General features: G+C 38.7%; 1 protein-coding gene across 1 annotated transcript in view; it reads left to right on the top strand.

Moving 5' to 3' along the window:
* The window catches only part of mpped1 (metallophosphoesterase domain containing 1), a 36,263-nt gene extending 17,536 nt beyond the window's left edge, over positions 1-18,727 (top strand). The window contains exons 5-7 of the mRNA XM_082167100.1: positions 14,028-14,143; positions 16,863-16,976; positions 17,534-18,727. Of these exons, the coding sequence (XP_082023226.1) occupies positions 14,028-14,143; positions 16,863-16,976; positions 17,534-17,652 (349 nt within the window). The 3' untranslated portion in view covers positions 17,653-18,727. The remainder of the gene's footprint in view (positions 1-14,027; positions 14,144-16,862; positions 16,977-17,533) is intronic.
* Positions 18,728-20,534: the final 1,807 nt, after the last annotated feature.

Raw genomic sequence — 20,534 nt, 5'->3', positions numbered from 1 at the left:
GAGAATGATTTGAGAAGAGAGGAGAGATTAGTACAGTATCAGTCGTGTCTCCCTACGGGGAAAAGAGCTCACCGCTTCGGCTATGTAGGGCTGGCCACTGGAGGACCTCCTCAATTAACATCTGAGATGCCTGAGGGAGAGAGGGGGTGTCTGAACGGCCCAGTCCTGTCATGTAGACCCCCTCACGCACGCTCACACACTTGAGTTAGCCGCTCTTAACTCAGAGAAGTTGTTCGACCTTGTCTGTTTCCATCTGCTTTGGATTATTTTAGTTTTCTTCTTAAAGGCCTTTTCACATGGCTCATGTCTCGTGCTTCAACTTCCAAACTTGGGCGTTATAGGCTTTTGTGAGGCTGCCAGATAGCAAGAAAGCGGGAAGTGTGACAGTAGTAATAGTGAAAGAGTAGGAAAAAGATCAAATATATTTCAGCTTCGGAAAGAAAAAGAGCAGAATTGGAAATTGAATGGTACTGGTAGGATTAAGAAATTGTTTATCTGGGGATTTTTTTATTTTTTTATTGTTCTTTTAAGGAAGCGGAATTTTCCACTGGAAGGGATTTTTTTTTTTTTACTTCTATTTATTACATTCATTATGTAATATTTTATTCTTACACGTAATGCCCAGTTTGTTGTACATTTGTTGTGCAAGTAATTCAATTGAATTTATTAACTAAATGGTCACTAACATAATAGTATTCGGTCAGTGTCAGAAATGTATTAATTCATTAATTAATTTATAATTTATAAGCAATATTTTCCCTGGATGACTCTTTTTTTTTTTCTTTTTTTTTTTACACTATAAATCTGTTTGTTGTCTATTTGTTTTTTTGGGGGGGGGTTTTTGTCAAATAATTCATATGAAGTAATAAATTGAAAGGGTCAAAACCTGTAACTAAATGGCCCTAGAATAAAATATCGTAATATATTATGGCTATAACAATATTATAATATATTGATATGTATATAGATCACAGTTAAACAATATATATATATTTTTTTTTTTTTTTTAATATCTAGGGCAATTTATGACCGTGATACCACCAAATCATGTGCATAATCATTGACAGTGCTTTGAAATGTCAGCGATTTACCCTTTAAAAAAAAAAAGAAAAAGCAAAATATAAAAAAATGGCATTGCTCCAATAGGTAAGCTGTAGTTTACTTGAAAGCATTGCATGGGGAACGTTGACACGAATCAAGGGCCAGATATTCCAACGCGCCAGTCTTTTCAGCCTGTTATCTATGTGTCAATCATTCTGTCTGGGAAAGCGATAGAAAGGAAAGCTTTTTTTTTATTAAAAGCAGAATGTGGGGCTTCATGTCTTGGCTGGATGTTACCTGTAAATTGGTCTCCAAGGCGAAAACTCCTCGCTCACACCGGGCTTGTGTCTTCGCACATATGTGAGCACGCACGGCTCTGGGGAATTTCTTTACATTCTCATAAACGCTGAATCTGTTTACCTGCAAAACAGGCGAGATGCTACACTTTATCTCCGTCCTTCTCCATGACTTCACCCGCTTTATCAGTCGTATCAGAAGTAAATTGAAAAAAAATGATTCGGAGAATAAATTATACACCGTATTAAGCGAAAGACGGGACCATACAATGGTTCATACTCATCCTGTATTCATCTTGTCCTCCCTTTCTTGTGTCTTTTTCCGTCTTCCGTGTTGGTCGGGCGTCAGAATTAGCTGCCCCACAGCGATGGCTAATCAACACACTTTCACACTTCCTGAGGAGGAGGATATGTAACCCTCTCCCTCCCTTTTCCTCTTTTTCTCTCCATCCCTCACCACTCCTTTCTTTTCTGCGCTCCTCTTTTCTTCCCCGTCTCCCTCCTCCCGGAGAACTTGGAAATAATTTGAGTCTCCTGGGTTTTTACACATTCTAATTTCCAACTAAATGGGACATCTGTTTGAGAAAAGGAAGATTTGCCACGGTTGCTAAGGCAACTATCACTCTGTGGGAAAGAGAGGGAAGAGGGAGGAAAAAAAATGTCCAGCAGTTTCACAGGCGGAATTAGATGCTGATTTTTAGAAACACCGCCACAATCCCAGACAACCACTTCTGCGTTTCCTCTGTATACTCTACCTCACTTTCTACATTTTAACTCCCTTTCCTGTTCATTACACCTTTTTGCTCTCTATTCTGTATTGGCTATTTATTTCCTTCGCACAGCTGTGGAGGAAGGAAAATGTGGTACCATGTGGCAAAACTTTGCGAGTGTTTCTGCCAGCAATAAGAGATGGAGAAGTGTTATTCCCTTACACAGATGCACATTCACACAAATATGATCATCTGGGGTATGAGGGGTACCTACAAAACTTTGAAAACTGCATCACAGCTGTATTAACCATTTTTATGATCCCCATAAAAAATAAATAAAAAAAAGCATTGGAATTGTATTATATTTTTGGTCATACTTTATATTAGGTGTCTTTAACTACTATGTAGTTACATCAAAAAGAAGTGTAATGTACTTATTGTGTTCATATTGTATTGCAAATCACTTTCTCTGCTATTGAGGAGGGATACGGGTACGTTTAGGGACAGGTTTGGTGGTATGGGCAGGTTTAAGGGTGGGTTAAGGGGTAAGGGAAGGGTTAACAGTATAATTATGGATGTAATTATATACAGGTATTTTTTTTTTTTATAAGTACAATGTAAAAACATGTATGTATGTACACAATAAGTGCATTGTATCAAATGATGAATTTAAATGTACATAGTTAAAGACACCTTATATTAGGTGACCATTTTTTTTGTAAATAACATTTAAAAAAGACTGGCTATTTACACTAGATTGTAGCGATAGATGGTATGTAAAAAATAGCAGTATTTTCTTTGCAATAAGTTATGCTATTTATAGTTATAAATGGTGGCAGATACTAGTTGGACTTCAATGTTGCTGTACATTAAACGGTATATGCAATAATAACATAGTGTGAATAATTCTATTTATTAAACTTATTAAATGGACTCCGCCTTATTGGGACAATAAAGCCCTTCCTATACCTACGCCTAACCCTGTAACCGATAAACATTTCATTATTAACACGTGTTAGACACTTTACTTCCACTTTTCGAATATTTTCTTCATTTTTATTGAAAATAAATGCCTTTCTGATCTGATATGTGATGGGAAAAGGTAGTAGAGCGAGTTTGGCCCAAAAAAAACAAAAAAAAACAACGTTCTGCCAATGCGCCTTACCCCTACACTATTGTTACTGTTGACAATCCAGTGTCTTCGGTAAGATTGTCTGGCCCAACCAGACGTCAGTGGGCGGAGTCAGTGTAAATAGCCTCTGCTTTTAAAAAATGCATTGCATTTTCATTGAAACAATATTTAAATGGCTCCTCGTGGAGCTAAAATCTCTCACAAAGTCTCAGATGGGCAAGTTGAAGCAAGCTGAAAGTGTATCGGTGTGTAAACGCTGAAGGCTTTGCTGGTAAGCCAACACAAAGCGCTTTAACACAGCAGGAGCAAGTTTCTTTGACCTGACAGGCTCACCTTGCATGTGTGTTTACAGTATGTGTGTGTGTGTGTTCATTGTCCAGTAGGCTATAGCTTTGCATCGCTCCATGCCAATCCATATGACAGCCTCATCTCACACGCACACACACACACACACACACACACACACACACACACACACACACACACACACACACACACACACACACACACACACACACACACACACACACACACTGATGCTGCTGTCCTGCACCTGCTCCTCACAGTTCAGACTAGAGGGGCCTGGCGACGGCTCATCTCTCTCACTCAAACAAACACACACAAACAGCCTTGATATTTCCCCTATCAACTCATTCATCCTTTTTTTAAACTCTCTCCATTTCTATCCCGCTCTCTCCTCTCCCTTCGTCCTCTCCACCGTTCCGACACCATATACAAACTGCTAACACACAACCTAACGTATTGCCAACGCAATTCTAACGTATGACAGCGTGTTTGAGGGCTTCCAGAGGGAGCTCATTAGCGCTGCATGCACGTGTGTGTGTTTGAGTCACACATATCTCTCAGCGCTCCTAAAATCCTCCCGGAAGAAGGACGAGAGACAAAGCCAAGGGACCCGATGCAAGAAACAGAAGTAATCGCTCAGTGAAGTATCTCCAGACGCTGTGTGCTTTGTAGTTTAAAGGCCAATTGCGCAAACATTCAGATTTGCTCAAGGATACTGTTCAGTATGTCTTTAGTTTTATCAAAAGATTCAGTAAAGATGTTTACAATGCTTTATAAAAAGGTTGTGATTTAAAAATCATTATTAAAGAAATATTCTAGGTTATTTTCAAGCTAATGTCTATGCATCCGTTACATGTTAAATATGACCTCTAATTTTGATGATAATTCCACAGCATTTAGAACGAACAAAACCCACTTATTAATTAATACCCTCTTATAATTGGAGCAAAAATGTTGATGGCAATGTAATAGCACTCATACAGTATAGCAATTGTATATGTACTGTAGTAGAGTTATAAAATTGTTACAAAATGGTGATCAGCATGGGTATGACCCTAATACCCACCTAACCACGCATCACCCTAAATCAGTAGTTTTAACCCAGGGGCCCGGGGCCCACTAGAGGGTCTTAAAGTCTTCAAATTATTTACCTATTTATTTATTTTGGCTTTATTTTGCTGTAATGATTGGCTGAATTACACATTATCCCACTTATTACACAGCTACTTGCCAAATTATGGTTAAATTATGTATGCAGATATTGACCACAGACGCACAGAGTGATACCAGAAACATGAAACTGGCCTAGCTTTGTTGGAGGAATATGGTCAGTTGTACAGTTTAGCAGTGATTATGCACAAATATTTGACTGTGGTGGGCTCTCTGGAATGCTTGATTCTGATTGGTCAGTTGCAGCAGAGTATTTTAAGATCAGCCAAGATTAGATTAGCTAAAAATTCCAGTAGTGTTTGTACAGGTATATTTCAGACTGTGTGCTGAGTAGTTGTAATAAAAACAACAATGCAAAAAAAACTTAGGCTGCTTAAGCCGACAAAACCAAGACAGTGTGAGCTTTTGTTTTTGTGTGTATTATTGCAAGAACTCTATGAAGACTGCTTTTCTTTCTCTCGATTAATTTTGTCATCTCTTCTACTCTACTCTACATCTCTTTTTTTTTGTGTGTGTGTGTCTCTCATTCCTATTCTACTCTTCTTTGTGAAGGGCCATGGGGATTCTTTTGGAAAGTTTAAGTTTACTTGTCTTTTATAATATAAATGAGAAGTATAATTGGGTATTTCTTGCAATTGAGCATCTTCGTCTTCTATGCGGACACACATACACACCATTGCAAGATGAGAGCTTCTCTGCAGATGTTGTCCATTGAGGATTTTTTTTCTTTCAGTAAGCATTTATTAAGCCTGATTTTTCAAAAGGAATGCCGAATGTAGCTTTGCAGACGCAGAGGTCCTTATTCATGCAACCACGGACGTTTAAGAACTGCTTTTAAGAAATATGGGCAGACTTCAAAGGAAAAGTCTGCCCATCATTTACTCACATCCATATCAATCAAAACTGTACGACTTACTTTCTTCCGTGGGACAAAAAAAAAAGGATTTCGAGCATATTCAAATTTGGCATGTACTGTACATGTCATGCGACAAATCTGAATATGCTAATGTGCTGATGAGATTCTCCTTTTATATTCCACATACTGTAAGAAAGTCATACGGGTTTGGAACAACATGAGGGGTGAGTAAATGATGGAAGAATTTTCATTTTCATGCTCAATCCATTCCTTTAAAGCACTGCATCGGCTATCAAACACTTCTGTGTGTGTCCCTGCTCTTGGCTCGTTATGTTAATCAGTGCTGTGAATGTTCCTGTTGATGAGTGTGAGTCCACACAGCTGTTCTGAAGTCTGCCGTGTGCCCAGGCCAGTGCGAGTGTGTGTGTGTGTGTGTGTGTGTGTGTGTGTGTGTGTGTGTGTGTGTGTGTGTGTGTGTGTGTGTGTGTGTGTGTGTGTGTGTGTGTGTGTGTGTGTGTGTGTGTGTGTGTGTGTGTGTGTGTGTGTGTGTGTGTGTGTGTGTGTGTGTAAGTTTGAGAGAGGTGTCGAGCTGTGTGGGCAGATGTCTCATTGCACAGATGGGTTTGTTACTGCTGGTTCTCGGACTGTCCGGATCGGATGCAATGGACCAGAAACATTCTCCCAGGGTCCAAATTCATTATCCACCCCTCAATTTATACTTAAGACTATCATTAGTGCTTAATTGTTGGTGGAAACCGTGGCCTAGTGGTTAACACACATGCTCACATTGAGCTGTGGTGTTCATTCGAATGATTTGAGTTTGAATTTCCAATTTCTCCACCACCTATATATTTTATTTTAATTTAATTTTAATTTTAATTTTAATTTATTTTAATTTACATTTATTTTATTATTTTATTTTATTTTATAAATTCAACATTATCAGGTACTGAATCGAAACTGTGTGTGTGTGTGTGTGTGTGTGTGTGTGTGTGTGTGTGTGTGTGTGTGTGTGTGTGTGTGTGTGTTTGTGAATGTGTGTATATGTCATGGCCAGCAGTCCTGGTTTCACTTTTGCATGCTGAGTGTTGCATTAGTCATGCTGGGGACCAAATGTCTCATATTTATCACATGTTAACCCAGAGACCGAGTGGGGGAATCAGGCAAACAGTGAAGTTGTGCAGAGCATGTGTGCAGCTATGTCTGACAGAAACATAAACAGATACACACTCATATCAGCTCAAGCCTGGGCTAATCCCTTTATTGTCAGAGACTGATATACTCTGCCTTCCAGGGTTTTTCTCCCTTTCTGTCGTTCTGTGGAGTGTGTGTCTCTCCTGCTGTGCCGCTCGGACTGGAGCCCCGCGTGAATGGACCGCTTGCTTCTCTCAGATTAAACATCAAAGTCCAGCCGGCCCTGTAGTTCAGAACAAAACAACACAGCACATTGTGCTAAATATACAACACGGCCTGAAAAATGCAGCGACACTGTTCTAAATATACAACACTGGCTGAAATACAACTACACAACACAGCACACTGTACTAAATATACAACACTGGCTGAAATACAACTACACAACACAGCACACTGTACTAAATATACAACACTGCCTGAAATACAACTACACAACACAGCACACTGTACTAAATATACAACACTGGCTGAAATACAACTACACAACACATCACACTGTACTAAATATACAACACTGGCTGAAATACAACTACACAACACATCACACTGTACTAAATATACAACACTGCCTGCAATACAACTACACAACACAGCACACTGTACTAAATATACAACACTGCCTGCAATACAACTACACAACACATCACACTGTACTAAATATACAACACTGCCTGCAATACAACTACACAACACATCACACTGTACTAAATATACAACACTGCCTGAAATACAACTACACAACACATCACACTGTACTAAATATACAACACTGGCTGAAATACAACTACACAACACAGCACACTGTACTAAATATACAACACTGGCTCAAAACTTAGGGATGGGTCAGAGTGATCAACTACTTTAGTTGATTTGTGAGGTCAACTAGTTAGTTCAGATTTTTTTTTTGTATAGGTTTTTTTTTTGGATATGTGTACGCTTCCACGGCATGCTAAGCTTTAGCTTTTCAGTTAAACCCTCTTGTTGAATTTTTAAAGTCGACATGAAATGGAAAATTCACAGCTTATTTTATGTTGCATGTGACTTATCTTATTGACAAATTTTATTATTATTATTATTATTATTTATTTAATTTTAATTACTTATTTAATTTTATTTTCAATTGCCGACCTACATTGTTTTTCTTATATGTGTGGATTTATGTTTCTTAATTTTTTTATTCTCTATGATAAAATAAAATAAAAACACATTCATCCGTATTATTTTTATTTTTTTATTTTTTTTTTTTATTTAACAACCAATCGATAAAATCAAGTCCCGACCTACATAGTTTTTCTTGTGTGCGTGAATTTATATTTCTTCATTTTTTGATTTCATTGAGAAAATCATTTGAGATATTATAGATTAATGTTTGTTTGTTTTTATTTCACTTTTTTATTTTTATTTCATTTCTTGTTCGATAAGGCATTTCGGGAATAGCATGTCATGAAAAGTTTTATTATTGTTCATTCATAGTGCACGTGTGTAAGTGAGCACATAACAGCACTTCTTATGTGCTAGTATATCTCAGTGGACTGCTGTGACCTGCAAGCTATTAATTGAAACGCGCTCTCTTAATGAGGTTATGTATGTGTGTGTGTGTGTGTGTGTGTGTATGTGTATGTGTGTGTGTGTGTGCACTGTCAAGAGGCTGTCTGATATTGCCTCTTAACTCTTCAGAGATGTAACAGCTTATCCCTGTAGATTCCTAACCTCTTCTCCTTCGTACACACAATTGGGTCATTGTCAGAAACATCGCATTACTAATTATTCACTTTCATACCTGCTTCTGTGCCATGCACATACAGTATCTTAAACACACACAGAGAATGTGTACATCTCTTCTGTAATTAGCATCAGGCAACCACCAGCATCTGTAATTACAGCAGCCACAGGTGAGGATGTTGAACAGAAGCTCTCCTCATTTGCAGATAGCTTGTATGTGTCTGCGTATATGTGCACACATGTCTAGTTATGCATTGCTATGTTCCAAAATCTAGTGAGCTGCCTATAGAGGTACATACTGTAGGAGCGCTTTCATCTTGAAGTTTGTTTCACAAAGTAGGCAACTTAATTAAACCGCTTCCTAAGATATACCTCATTTTAGCCAAATACTAAGGCAGAATCATGTGTATTCTTTGTGCATAGGACAATCCCAGAATGCATTGCTACAAGCTAAGTGAATGAAGCTTTAAACTCCCATGCAAAGTGCTCTTTGTACAGCTTGCTGAGTTGATGCTTATGGAGAAACAGAGTTCTCACCATCCTAGAAAAGTTCTGTGGTATATTTTTTTACTTTAGTTGTATTTCTTTAGCTAAAAGAAAGCTCTAAAAATATTTTCAAAAAGACTGGAAAAGTGAAAATTCATTATTCAGAAAGTGTGAGAACACAGGAGAGTGTTTCAAAGCGTTCACTTATGAGGTTCCACCGTGATAGTCAGGATGTCACTTTTACACCAGGATGGGCCGTTTACAAAACGGCATTTTCAACAAAAAAACGGAAAACTTTTTATGTTTTGAATGTTCATTTACACGAAAGCAGTGTATTGGGGGCCTGAAAATGCAATTTTTGGATAATTGGTTGCAGAATGCACGTTTCTGAAAACGATACTGCTATCATCTCCATTTTAAGGGCACCTATTATGCCCCTTTTCACAAGATGTAAAATAAGTCTCTGATGTCCCCAGAGTGTGTCTGTGAAGTTTTAGGTAAAAATACCCAACAGATAATTTTTTACAGCATGTTTAAATTGTCATTTTTTGGGGCTCAGAAAAACGCGCTGTTTTAGTGTGTATCCCTTTAAATGCAAATGAGCTGCTGCTGCCGCCCAAAGGGCGGAGCCTTACAAGCTCGCGCTCAGAGCCAAAGCCAACAGAGACAATCTCATCTGATAATATCAAAACAGAAACTCGCAGTAGTGGTGTTCATTTCGACCCGGAGTCGGACAATAATACCCACAGAGCCAGAGAATATATGCTGTATGGAGATAGAAACACAGTGCGCATTAAAGTCTTATCCATAAACTCTCTCTCTCTCCCTTTCATTATCATCAACATACACAGCGAAGTACACAAAACACTTGTTACAACCGACCAACAGTAAACAAATATATACACACCTTCTCAGAGGGTGCTTAATAAACTGGTAAACTTTATATCCGTACAACGACTCGATGAGCTGTCATAAAGTGCGCGCTCTCACTTTCATTTCTGCCGTGGCCAGTCGCTCCGGAGACTGTAAGCTTGATCACGAACAGTTGGTACTGATCCATCCTCGAGTAACAAGAGTAAATGAAGACTGCTATATTCATTCTTACATCCAACAACAAAACACCGCAATCGATTAGGAGACATTCTTGTCTACAGTTGCTCCAGCGTCGAAACAATGGCGGACTGTGTCCAGCTCACTCAGGGCGGGTCTATGCTCAAACTGCAGTGTCAATCAACAGTCGTGGGCGGGGCCTGTGCAAAGTGACGTCACATTGCCCCGAATCTGAGAACGGCTTGTTCTGAGACAGTGCTTATGATTTATGGGGATTTTTAAAAAAGCACTGTGTGGATTTTTATCATTATAGGGTGGTTGTGTACACACACTGCCAACACACATTTATGTTCAAACACCATGTAAAAGTGAATTTTGCATAATAAGTGCCCTTTAAACTACAAACATTCAAATGTGTGAAAACAGTGACGTCTTGCACATGCATATTACATGTTGTTCAGTCTATAGGTGTTTCTTTACAAAGTGACATCGCCATCTACTGGCCTGGCATCAGAATACAGCATTTTTTGTCGTTTTTGCGGATCCACGTGAACCGGGATCATTTTGACAACGTTGTCGTCTTTTTGTGAAAAACACAAAGGAAGAACATTTCTGTTTTTAGTACGTTGTTGATGTGTAAATGTACCCTTAGAAGGCAGCTGCCTTGTAGGCTCCAGTCAGAAAGGTTTTGGAATAGAGCGCTTGTGTATGCGCTTGATATAAAAAGGGCTGTTAGGACCAACTTTACTGACCTGTGAATGACACTTCATATTTTCTGCTTCGCATTCTCCATTTATTTCTCCCCAATTTTCATACCCATTTTACTTTCCACTCAAAGTGCGTCACCTTACTACCAGCCAAAAAGGCCTAACAGCCTTTTCCCCCCAGCCTTGCGTTTAAAGATTTATGGCAAAACTGCCATAATGTCATTTGGCCAAGAGAGGTTTTGCATCCAGACACACTTACTGATTTGACCCAGACCTTTCTCTTACTTTAAATAGACTTACTTTAAAAAGATATTAACAACATGGCAGTTCTAGTCCAACTATTTGATTAGTTCTGATTGGTGAGTGATTAATCTACGACGGGCTTTCTCACCAGAGAAACGTTTTCATAGTCCCAATGCTGAAAATACCCGTTTTTTTGGAGTGTTCACACTGCAGGAACTGGGATCGATTTTAGTTATAGGAATGCCTTTTGGGGGAACAGTAACAGGAACTACCAGTGAAATACGTGTATGTTGATTGGCCAAACCCATGCCGTAAGAAACACCGTCACCCGCCTTTTTTTTTTTTAACAGTTTACATATATTTACTCCACAAACATGGAAAACAGCGATAGATGGATCGACACCCGGGCACTTCTCAACCAATCACGCCGTCCTCCATCCTCCAGTTGCTGACGCTCGCGGTCGGCTTACGTCACTTCAGAGTTACTACTGCCGGTGCGAATGCAACCAGGAAAATGGCCCTAGGGGAAAATGTAGCTCTCGGTGTAGTGGACTGCCCTGGTGGCTAGTTCCTATAACCGAGTTCCTGTATCTACCCGGTGCAAAAGCCCCTTTTGACTTGGCAACAACCTATCGACATACACTATCAGCACTAAGAACACCTTATAGCAACCAAACAGCAACACCTTAGCATTGTGGTGATGTTTTGCGTGGAAAAACACCCCTTAAATTTGCTTTATAAAATCCTAAAACCTAGTTTGCAAAGTATTTATTTAATTTTTTTCACTTTTGTGTTGGTGTGGCATCATGGGAGTAAAGGCATGAAAGCAAACAGCTGTCTCTGCTTCTTACTCACCTTGACAAATGAAAAAACATCCGATAATAACTGATAAATACCCTGATGGTTTAGTACATCACTGGCTCTGCCGTGTCACGTTTTAAGGAAATACACGTGTACGTCTGATCTTCTGGCTTGAAATAATCTTCATTAAACGGAGCCAGAGTTTTTGAATTTCATGATTGAATCATGCTTGTATTTTAAAGCAGTTTTCAAAGTGTTTCCCTTTCTCTTTCCCTTTCTGTGTTCAAATGCAACCCCCTCTCTCTCTCTCTTTCTCTCTTTCTCTCTCTCTCTCATGTTCTTTCTGTTTATTAATCTCCCTCTACTTAGTTAGAAAAGCTGTTTGGGACACCAATAATGAGTACTTTCTCGATCCAGTGTAATTGAGACGTCCGTGTAAAGATGGAAATGAATATTTAAATAGCACCATCAATATGCAAAGGCCATTTTAAATGTTTTAAGATTAGAGATGTGAATTAATCAGACTGCGTCCATGTGCCTTCGGATGTTTGATCATAAATGTTTAGACTCTGATGATAGAAGTGATTTGAATATTAATCAGTTGAAATCAAATGAAAATAGCATTTGCTTTCCCATGAGCCCCTTCTTTCCTCTTGACCTTCTTAAGATGATGGAACCCAGAGCTGATCTAGATAGCTCCTCAAAGGGTCTGTGTTTGCATGTGTGTGTGTGTGTGTGTGTGTGTGTGTGTGTGTTTGTTTGGAGCGCAGGACACTGATGCGTCAGCCAGCTATAAAAGTAAATGTTTCAAGTGACTGCTCTCTATAAATTACAAAATCCACGTAGAGGCAAGGGAAGCTTCATGTGTAAACTCTCTCTCTCACACACACACACGCACACACTCTCAGAGTCTTTCAACATACTCACATACTGTGCAAATCCGCCACAGCAGAGGAAGATGGATCTGGGGACAGATTGTTAGTGACATGTTAATTTCTATACCGTCACTCAAGCTTGGTGCATCTGCAATCAAAGTGATGGGGCATAGGCAAAACCATCAACCCCCCTCTCTGTCCTTACACACAGTCTCTCTCTACCTGTTCTCTACCTCTCTCTCTCTCTCTTCCTGTCTTTCTGATCTTTCCCCATTTCTCTCTCTCTCTCACACATACACAAATATAAATGGTAACACTTTAGTTTAGGGTCCAATTGTAACTATTAACTGGTTGCTTATGAGAATGCCTATTACTTGGATATTGGCTGTTTATTACTTATTAAGCACATATTAATGCCTTATTCTGCATGACCATATTCTACATCCCTTTATCCTACACAATACCTAAATTTAACAATTACCTTACTAACTATTAGTAATTAGGAGTTTGAGGCAAAAGACGTAGTTAATAGTTAGTTCATAGTGAGAAATGAACCCTAATCTAAGTGTGTGTATATATATATATATATATACGTGTGTGTGTGTGTGTGTGTGTGTGTGTGTGTGTGTGTGACCTGTGTATATGCATATGTATAATATGCATACAGGCATAAAAATATGCATCACTATTCAATATTAAATTATTTTAATGAATTTAATATTTTAAATGAGCTGTTTAATAATTAATACACTTATATTAAAAGTATTTAGTTCATTGAATTCATCTAAATCAAAACATTATTTTTGACAGCCCTAATTTTAAGCGTTTTCTTTGTTTTATTTAAATGACTTAAAGACCAAGGAGAAGCCTCTGCCAATCAAGTGCATTGGCAGTGGACTGATCAAATGCACAAATGGTAATCCTCTATGTGAAGCGCCCACTTACCAGCCTTTTCGATCATTTTGGACTACTAGGCAAGCGTTACATCACCTAATTAATATTCATGAGCCAAGCTTTTCAAATCGTCCTCACGCCCCTGCTTTTTTGGACAGTCAACAGCAGAGAGATGACAGGAAGTGATGGGAGGTGGGGGGAAGAAAAGATGAGGACATAATCTTATCCGGCCTCATACCTGTAACTCCCACCACAGCTGAATTTGTCTCCTGTTTTGCTTTCTTTTTCACTTCTGTTTAAACTATTTTTCTCTATCGCATTTTGTAAAAGATGTGACAGTCATTTCAAAGTGATTGCTATTTGAGATTTGGGGATTTTTCCATCATAAACCTAAGATATCTCACAGATACATTCACCATACATGGAAATGTCATCTTACCTTCATCAGTGGTTGGGCAGTCTGGGTAAAAGATCAGTGAAGCACAAGTGAAGATATTGGAAGTAACTGTGTTTTTTTTGTCTTCTTTCTTTCTGTTTTCAGGCAGCCATGGTACTACGGCTGGGGTTTTAATCTACCACGAGGACAAGCTCTGCTGGAGAAGTGGAATCAGATCCCAGATTCCACGGATATTCTTCTCACACACTGCCCTCCTCTGGGTAAGACCTAAATCACACACAAATACACACACACACAAAGCATGCGTTGATGGTTATTTCCCATTATGTTGTCTTCATCCTTGCGCACACACAGTCTTTTGCTTTGAGGCTTTGGCAGATGGAGTTGCTACAGCAGGCTGCTAAAGCATGCAAACGCTGAGACGCTGTTCGCAGTGCAGCAAATCCCTTCGCACATAATAAAACCCTCACACACACGGTCATATGTACGGAGAATGGAAGTTTGTGCATAATGACAGCTGCGGTTTAAAACACTAAGCTTTTGGGCTTTGAGAATGTGACAATGTGTAATTCTCATGGTAAAGACGTGTCTCGCTATACATTCGTGCAGATGTGGGTGTTTATCATTAGCCTCAAATGAGGTCTCTGAAGATTCTGTGCATTATGTATGTAGAGACATCAGACTACATGTGTAAAATCAAGTTTATAGTCTTTAATGATCACCTTGGATCCAGTCAATTCGTATATACAGTAACGCTGCACCCGAAATCGTATAGTAGATGTTACATAGTTTGAAACTTACTTCGCAACCAGTTTCATCGCTTCACCACGATTCACAAATCCTCTCCCGTGGCCTCATGGGATAGTAAAGTCAAGTCAAGTCAAGTCAAGTTTATTTGTATAGCGCTTTTCACAATACAGATTGTATCAAAGCAGCTTCACAGTATTAAATTAAAATAATACAACAAAGTTTGTTTCAAGAGGAATTTATTGATTGATCAAATTAAATTAAATATCCCCAAAATATCCCCAACTGAGCAAGCCAAAGGCAACAGTGGCAAGGAACCGAAAAACTCCATCAAGTGACCTAATGGTGTCCTAAAACTCCATCAGGTGACCTAATGGAGAAAAAAAAACCTTGGGAGAACCCAGGCTCAGTCGGGGGCCAGTTCTCCTCTGGCATTTATGAGCTAGAGGCCGGATTGTAGTTTGAACTGTAGGATTATATGAATGCCTGGCTGAAGAGATGCGACTTTAATCTAGTTTTAAACTGGGAGAGCGAGTCTGAGCAACGAACAGTATCAGGAAGACTATTCCAGAGTTTTGGAGCCAAATGTGAAAATGCTCTCCCTCCTTTGGTGGTTCTGGATATCCTAGGTATGACCAAAAGCCTTGAATTGAGTGATCTTAAAGAGCGCGATGGATTATAGGGTGATAGAAGATCCGTTAAATAGACTGGAGCTAAGCCGTTTAGGGCTTTATAAGTCAGTAGCAATATCTTATAATTAATACGGAACTTTATAGGTAACCAATGCAGTGATGATAAAATCGGTGTTATATGATCATATTTTCTTGATCTCGTAAGAACTCTAGCGGCGTTGTTTGATTTTTAAAGTGTCCATCAAATGCGTACTTCAGAGTCTCAGCTGAAGGTGTTGGTCATCCGGGTACTTTTTCGACTACTGTTTTTTGAATACTATAATTCGGACATACTATGTTGGCGTGCTGTTTTTCACATAGTAGGAATGTATTAAATTTCAGATGCAGCTTAAGTCTCTTCACAAAAATGAATTTTTGTTTGCATATAAAAACAATACAGATGGACATAAGAATGTCAAATGCCTTTATTGAAGTCAAAAACGTAAAGAATTCATTGTACTCCCTCTATACTTGGTGTAGGTTTGGGCTGGATCTGGACCCAAACTTCATATTTGTTTTTGTTATGGGTTCTGGATGTGTAACATTTTTGGACTTTCACCAATCAATTGTGAAAGAAAATCTAAAAATATTTACTAATCCTACTATGACTAAGGCTTAGCTCATGAATATTAATCAGTTGTGTAACTTTTCTAGAGCATCCAGTCACATCATCTAATTAACATTCAGTGAGTCAAGACTTTACCCTGGTAGAGTTCTTAAATTAGCACCTCTGACGTGCAAGATGTTGTTTTATGCCAAACAACGTCAAATTTCTTCTTCAAAATTAATAAAACATCCTTAAAGGGTTAGTTCACCCAAAAATGAAAATTCTCTCAGTAATTACTCACCCTCATGTTGTTCCAACCCCGTAAGACCTTCGTTCATCTTCGGAACACAAATTAAGATATTTTTGATTAAATCTGAGAGCTGGCTCACTCCTCCATAGGCTTCTAAGGGACTGAAACTTGCTGGCCCAGAAAAGTTATTAAAGACATCGTTAATATAGTCCAAGTGACTACAGTGGCTCAATGTTAAGTTTATAAAGCGACGAGAATACTTTTTGTGCACAAAAAAACACAAAAATAACGACTTTATTCCACTATTTATTTCCTTCTCTCTGGGCCTCGAGTTATTTCACGTAGTGTTTTAACGCAGCGCGTCTGTGTTGCACGTCACCACGTAGGCTAACTATTGGCCGACGCTGGTCATGTGGTGATGCGTGTGGCGTATAACACAGACGCGCTGCGTTAAAACACTACGTGAAATAACTCGAGGCCCTTACGGGGTTGGAACAACATGAGGGTGAGTAATTACTGACAGAATTTTCATTTTTGGGTGAACTAACCCTTTAAGCAACCCAAACCACTAAGTTGAATCAGAACCACAGTTGTTAAGTTCGATATGATTCCCTTCCCTAACTTGGTAACAAGATATGTCTGACATTTGCTTTAACTCCAAAAGCATAACTGAAACAAATTAAACAAACATCATATATTTCTGTCATCTGTGATTTTCTTTGACTTGTGATCCTTATATTAGTAATTATACTCCTTTTTTGTAGGTTTCTTGGACTGGGTGCCCAGGAAGATGCAACGTGTTGGCTGTATGGAGCTATTGAACACCGTCCAGAGGAGAGTTCAGCCCAAACTACATGTATTTGGACACATTCATGAAGGTAATCACATCAGATGATGATGTTCCCGACTGTCTATGAATCACATGCATGAAAATCCACACAGCCCTGTGATCTTGTTCATGCTGCCACGTCAATCCGCCCTGTTTTGGGGTTAGCAAGGCAGAGTCTGTCCCATGCTGCTTTGCCTTCTGACAGCACTATAGCAAGAACTAGTTCACATTCATATTCATAACAGATAGAGGAAATAATCTCATAGAGGGCAATGCGATTGCATTATACATTTGTGTAAGCTTGTGGTGTTGTGCTTTGCATGTCTGTGTTTGGCTCTGCCATATTTTTGCATAATTTACTGTTATGTGTCATTTTTTGCTGTTTGCAATGTCTTAGTGGTTAAAATCTTAAAAGTATTCATCCCTCACACACACTGCATGGTTATTTGTACTTGCCATTTAGCTTTTATCACTTTCATCCTGGTTTTTGATTTTATTCAAATCGGTTTTAACCGATTTTAAACATATTTTCACTACATCACGTACATGACGTTTTTCAACTCAAGCAATGGTAATATCTCTGTCCTTTATGTTTGTGTGAGCTAGGTTACGGTATGATGACAGATGGAACGACCACGTTTGTTAACGCCTCTGCGTGCACGGTGAACTTCCAGCCTATGAACGCACCCATCGTTTTCGACTTGCCCAATCCCAGGAGCTCATGATTGAACCGAGACCCCGCCCATCGCCACCTTCTTTCATTCAGGGTCCCTTTCTCGAGCGTATACAGATGCTGCGTAGTGTATATAGAGCGAGCGAGAGACGCTAATTTGGATATTCCCAAGGATATTTCCACCCATTTTTGTGCCGTGTGCCACCCCTCAGACATAAAAAAAGTGGCATTCTGCCTCACTGACACAGACGTTTGAACTCTTTTTCTGAACTTGACTCTTGTGTTGCACTTGAATCGGCGTGACAATCGCATGTACTTATGGTCATGGAAGCCAAGCTTTCTCCTCATTTGGCTGGCACTTATTTAAGGAACATTGTAACCTTGTAGCCTCAATGGACCTCTGACTCGGGAGGGGGAAGAATATTTTTTTCTTTTGCTCTGGATCCACTCTTGAAAGTTACTGAGGAAACAGTGCTATGGTGCAAACAAGTTTGTTCAGGGTCTTTACCACTTCTTTCTCTCTCTTTATCCGAGTCTCTCATCCTACTTTTTTCCTAACTTCTCTGTTGTTATATGTTGCTCTTTTGAACCTGGGGCCATACACTGGAAGAAATAAATTTGCCCTAAACAGGAATGTGATGTTAAAAAATAGTGATGGGGAGGGGGACAAAAAAAAAAAAAGTGTCCGAATATTTTCCTGTGTTCTCCACTTTTTTACATCTTCTTTATTGTTCGATTTACTGTAAACGTGTAAAACTGTGAGTGTGTTTTCAAGCAAACGGTCCTTTACTAAAGCAGTGTGGACTTTTACAGTAGTTTGAAGTGTTTAAGGTCAAATATTTAAAAGCGTGCCGTTAATGTCCCTCCTCCGAATATCAAAGACTTGTCATGCGCGCAAAGTTCGCTTTTGCATAACAAGAATACGTTGCACTTTGATCCACATGTTCCCCACTATAATTTATTAACATTCCTCCTGGCGATAATTTATTCCCATGTGTTTTTACAGCTCTTCAGCATTAACTGTGTGTGGCATTAGGCCTAATATGACGGTTCTGTTAGATGTCCAGAGGGTTTTCATCTCTTCCATATTTGGATGAATAAAAATGAACAAATCGAACGAATTGTCACTCTGCGTGTGTGTGTGCGTGCGTCTGTGGGCTCCTGTGCGTTGATACGTGATCAATTGCTCCTCTTTCATAGCCCAAGGAAAAGAAAGCATCAGAGGACGAAGAGATCGAAGGGATAAAAAGAAAAATATTGGACTAGGGAAGGAAGGATGAGCTGATGCCTGAGAGATGGATGCTCATCTTTATTTATTTTTAAGGGCTTCTTGCTGTTTGTACACTTGTTTGCACTCGGTCAGAGGTGGCTCACGCTGTCATGTGGCTTTCCTCTTGTTTTTTCTCCCCATTCATTCGCGCCCGTATGTGGGCCTTTCCTTTGAAGACGTTGTCATCAGGTTTACTGCTGTGCTCCAGTCATTTCTTTCCCAGCATGTGCTGATCTGAATTTCCTAACAGATTTTGTGGATTGTTTAATTACTTGTGTTGTGAAATTTCAGTGCTAAAGATATCATTTTTCTTCATTTGAGAGATTATTATTTTTTTGGGGGGTCAGTTAATCTTATGCCATCTAAAGAGTTATGGTGTTGAATAAATTCTAGCAGAGAGGAATTTCTCTGTCGAAACTGCTTTTTGTTCTGGAAAAGATCATCAACCTCAACGTTTCGAACTCAACCTGTCTCTATCGCTTCATTTCACATTGAAGACATAATGACGTCATCATAATGAGTACCTCCACAGGAAGTTACATGATTTATTAATGTATATAAAGAGAATGCGGGTTTATTTACATTAACATTATTTCATCATCATATTATGTCACATAGTCAGAGATACACCAATTAAGAACACACCGATATTAAAATTGACCAATGGCTAATAACTTATAAATGGCAAATATTACAATTCTGTACTCTTTTGTCTATAGAAATGAAAATAAAACACTTACAATCGTTTAAAAATGTTAATTTAGGCACCACAATATTGTAACGTACAGTATGAAAAATATAAGCTAATTTTAAGATTTACTATAGAACTGTGTTATTAAATTGTTTAAGAATAACTTTACCTTTGCTGACATCTGACACTTAATAAAAATGTCAAAATATGAGAAAACCCCATCCACAATTAAATAATCCAATATCAACTGGTACAGATAAATTAAAAGATCTCTAATATCAGTTGTTAATCAATATGGTACATAACTACACAAAATTAAAAACAAGTGTTCACAAAAATCATGTGACTTCCTGTGGGCAGGTAATCTGATGATGTCATCATTACCTGTTGGTATATAGACCTTTTTTCTTTTCCTGATGATGATCTAGAGGTTCACTTCAATGCACAGTGTTTTAAGTTGGAGTGTTAATGTATATATATACATATATAATGCTATTCTTTCAGTTTTCTGAATTGTGATTGGATGTGCACACTTTTTTCTGTACTTTCTTCAAAGATCATTTACACAAATGAAATTCATACGCGTCACTACCACCAAGATATATCCCATTTTCTCCATCAATCTCTCGTCGTGCCTCTTAAATTAAAACTCGCCCCCATCAATTGGTTATGCCCTCATTCTTCTTCAATCTCTCTTTTGTTTCATCTCTTGTCTTTTTCTCTAGCTGCGTTTCAGACGAGTAGATTCCCATTATTAATGTTTTTTGTCCTAATCAAAAGGACTCTGAATTTCATATCAATTATCTGCACGTGTCTAAAACTTAATTCATATAGGAAGAAATTGTCCTCACTCTTGTATCATTTCGGCCTTCCTTCTTCCACACCTCTGCACATCCTAATGAAATCCCTCATTCAAATAATTACATGAGTAATCCTGCGGGATGGAAGGTAATTTATTCCGAGCCGGCTTTTA

Source organism: Leuciscus leuciscus (genome assembly GCF_965113295.1).
Source record: "Leuciscus leuciscus genome assembly, chromosome: 4".
NCBI classification, from domain to species: domain Eukaryota; kingdom Metazoa; phylum Chordata; class Actinopteri; order Cypriniformes; family Leuciscidae; genus Leuciscus; species Leuciscus leuciscus.
This window is presented reverse-complemented; position numbering and strand designations above follow the sequence as displayed.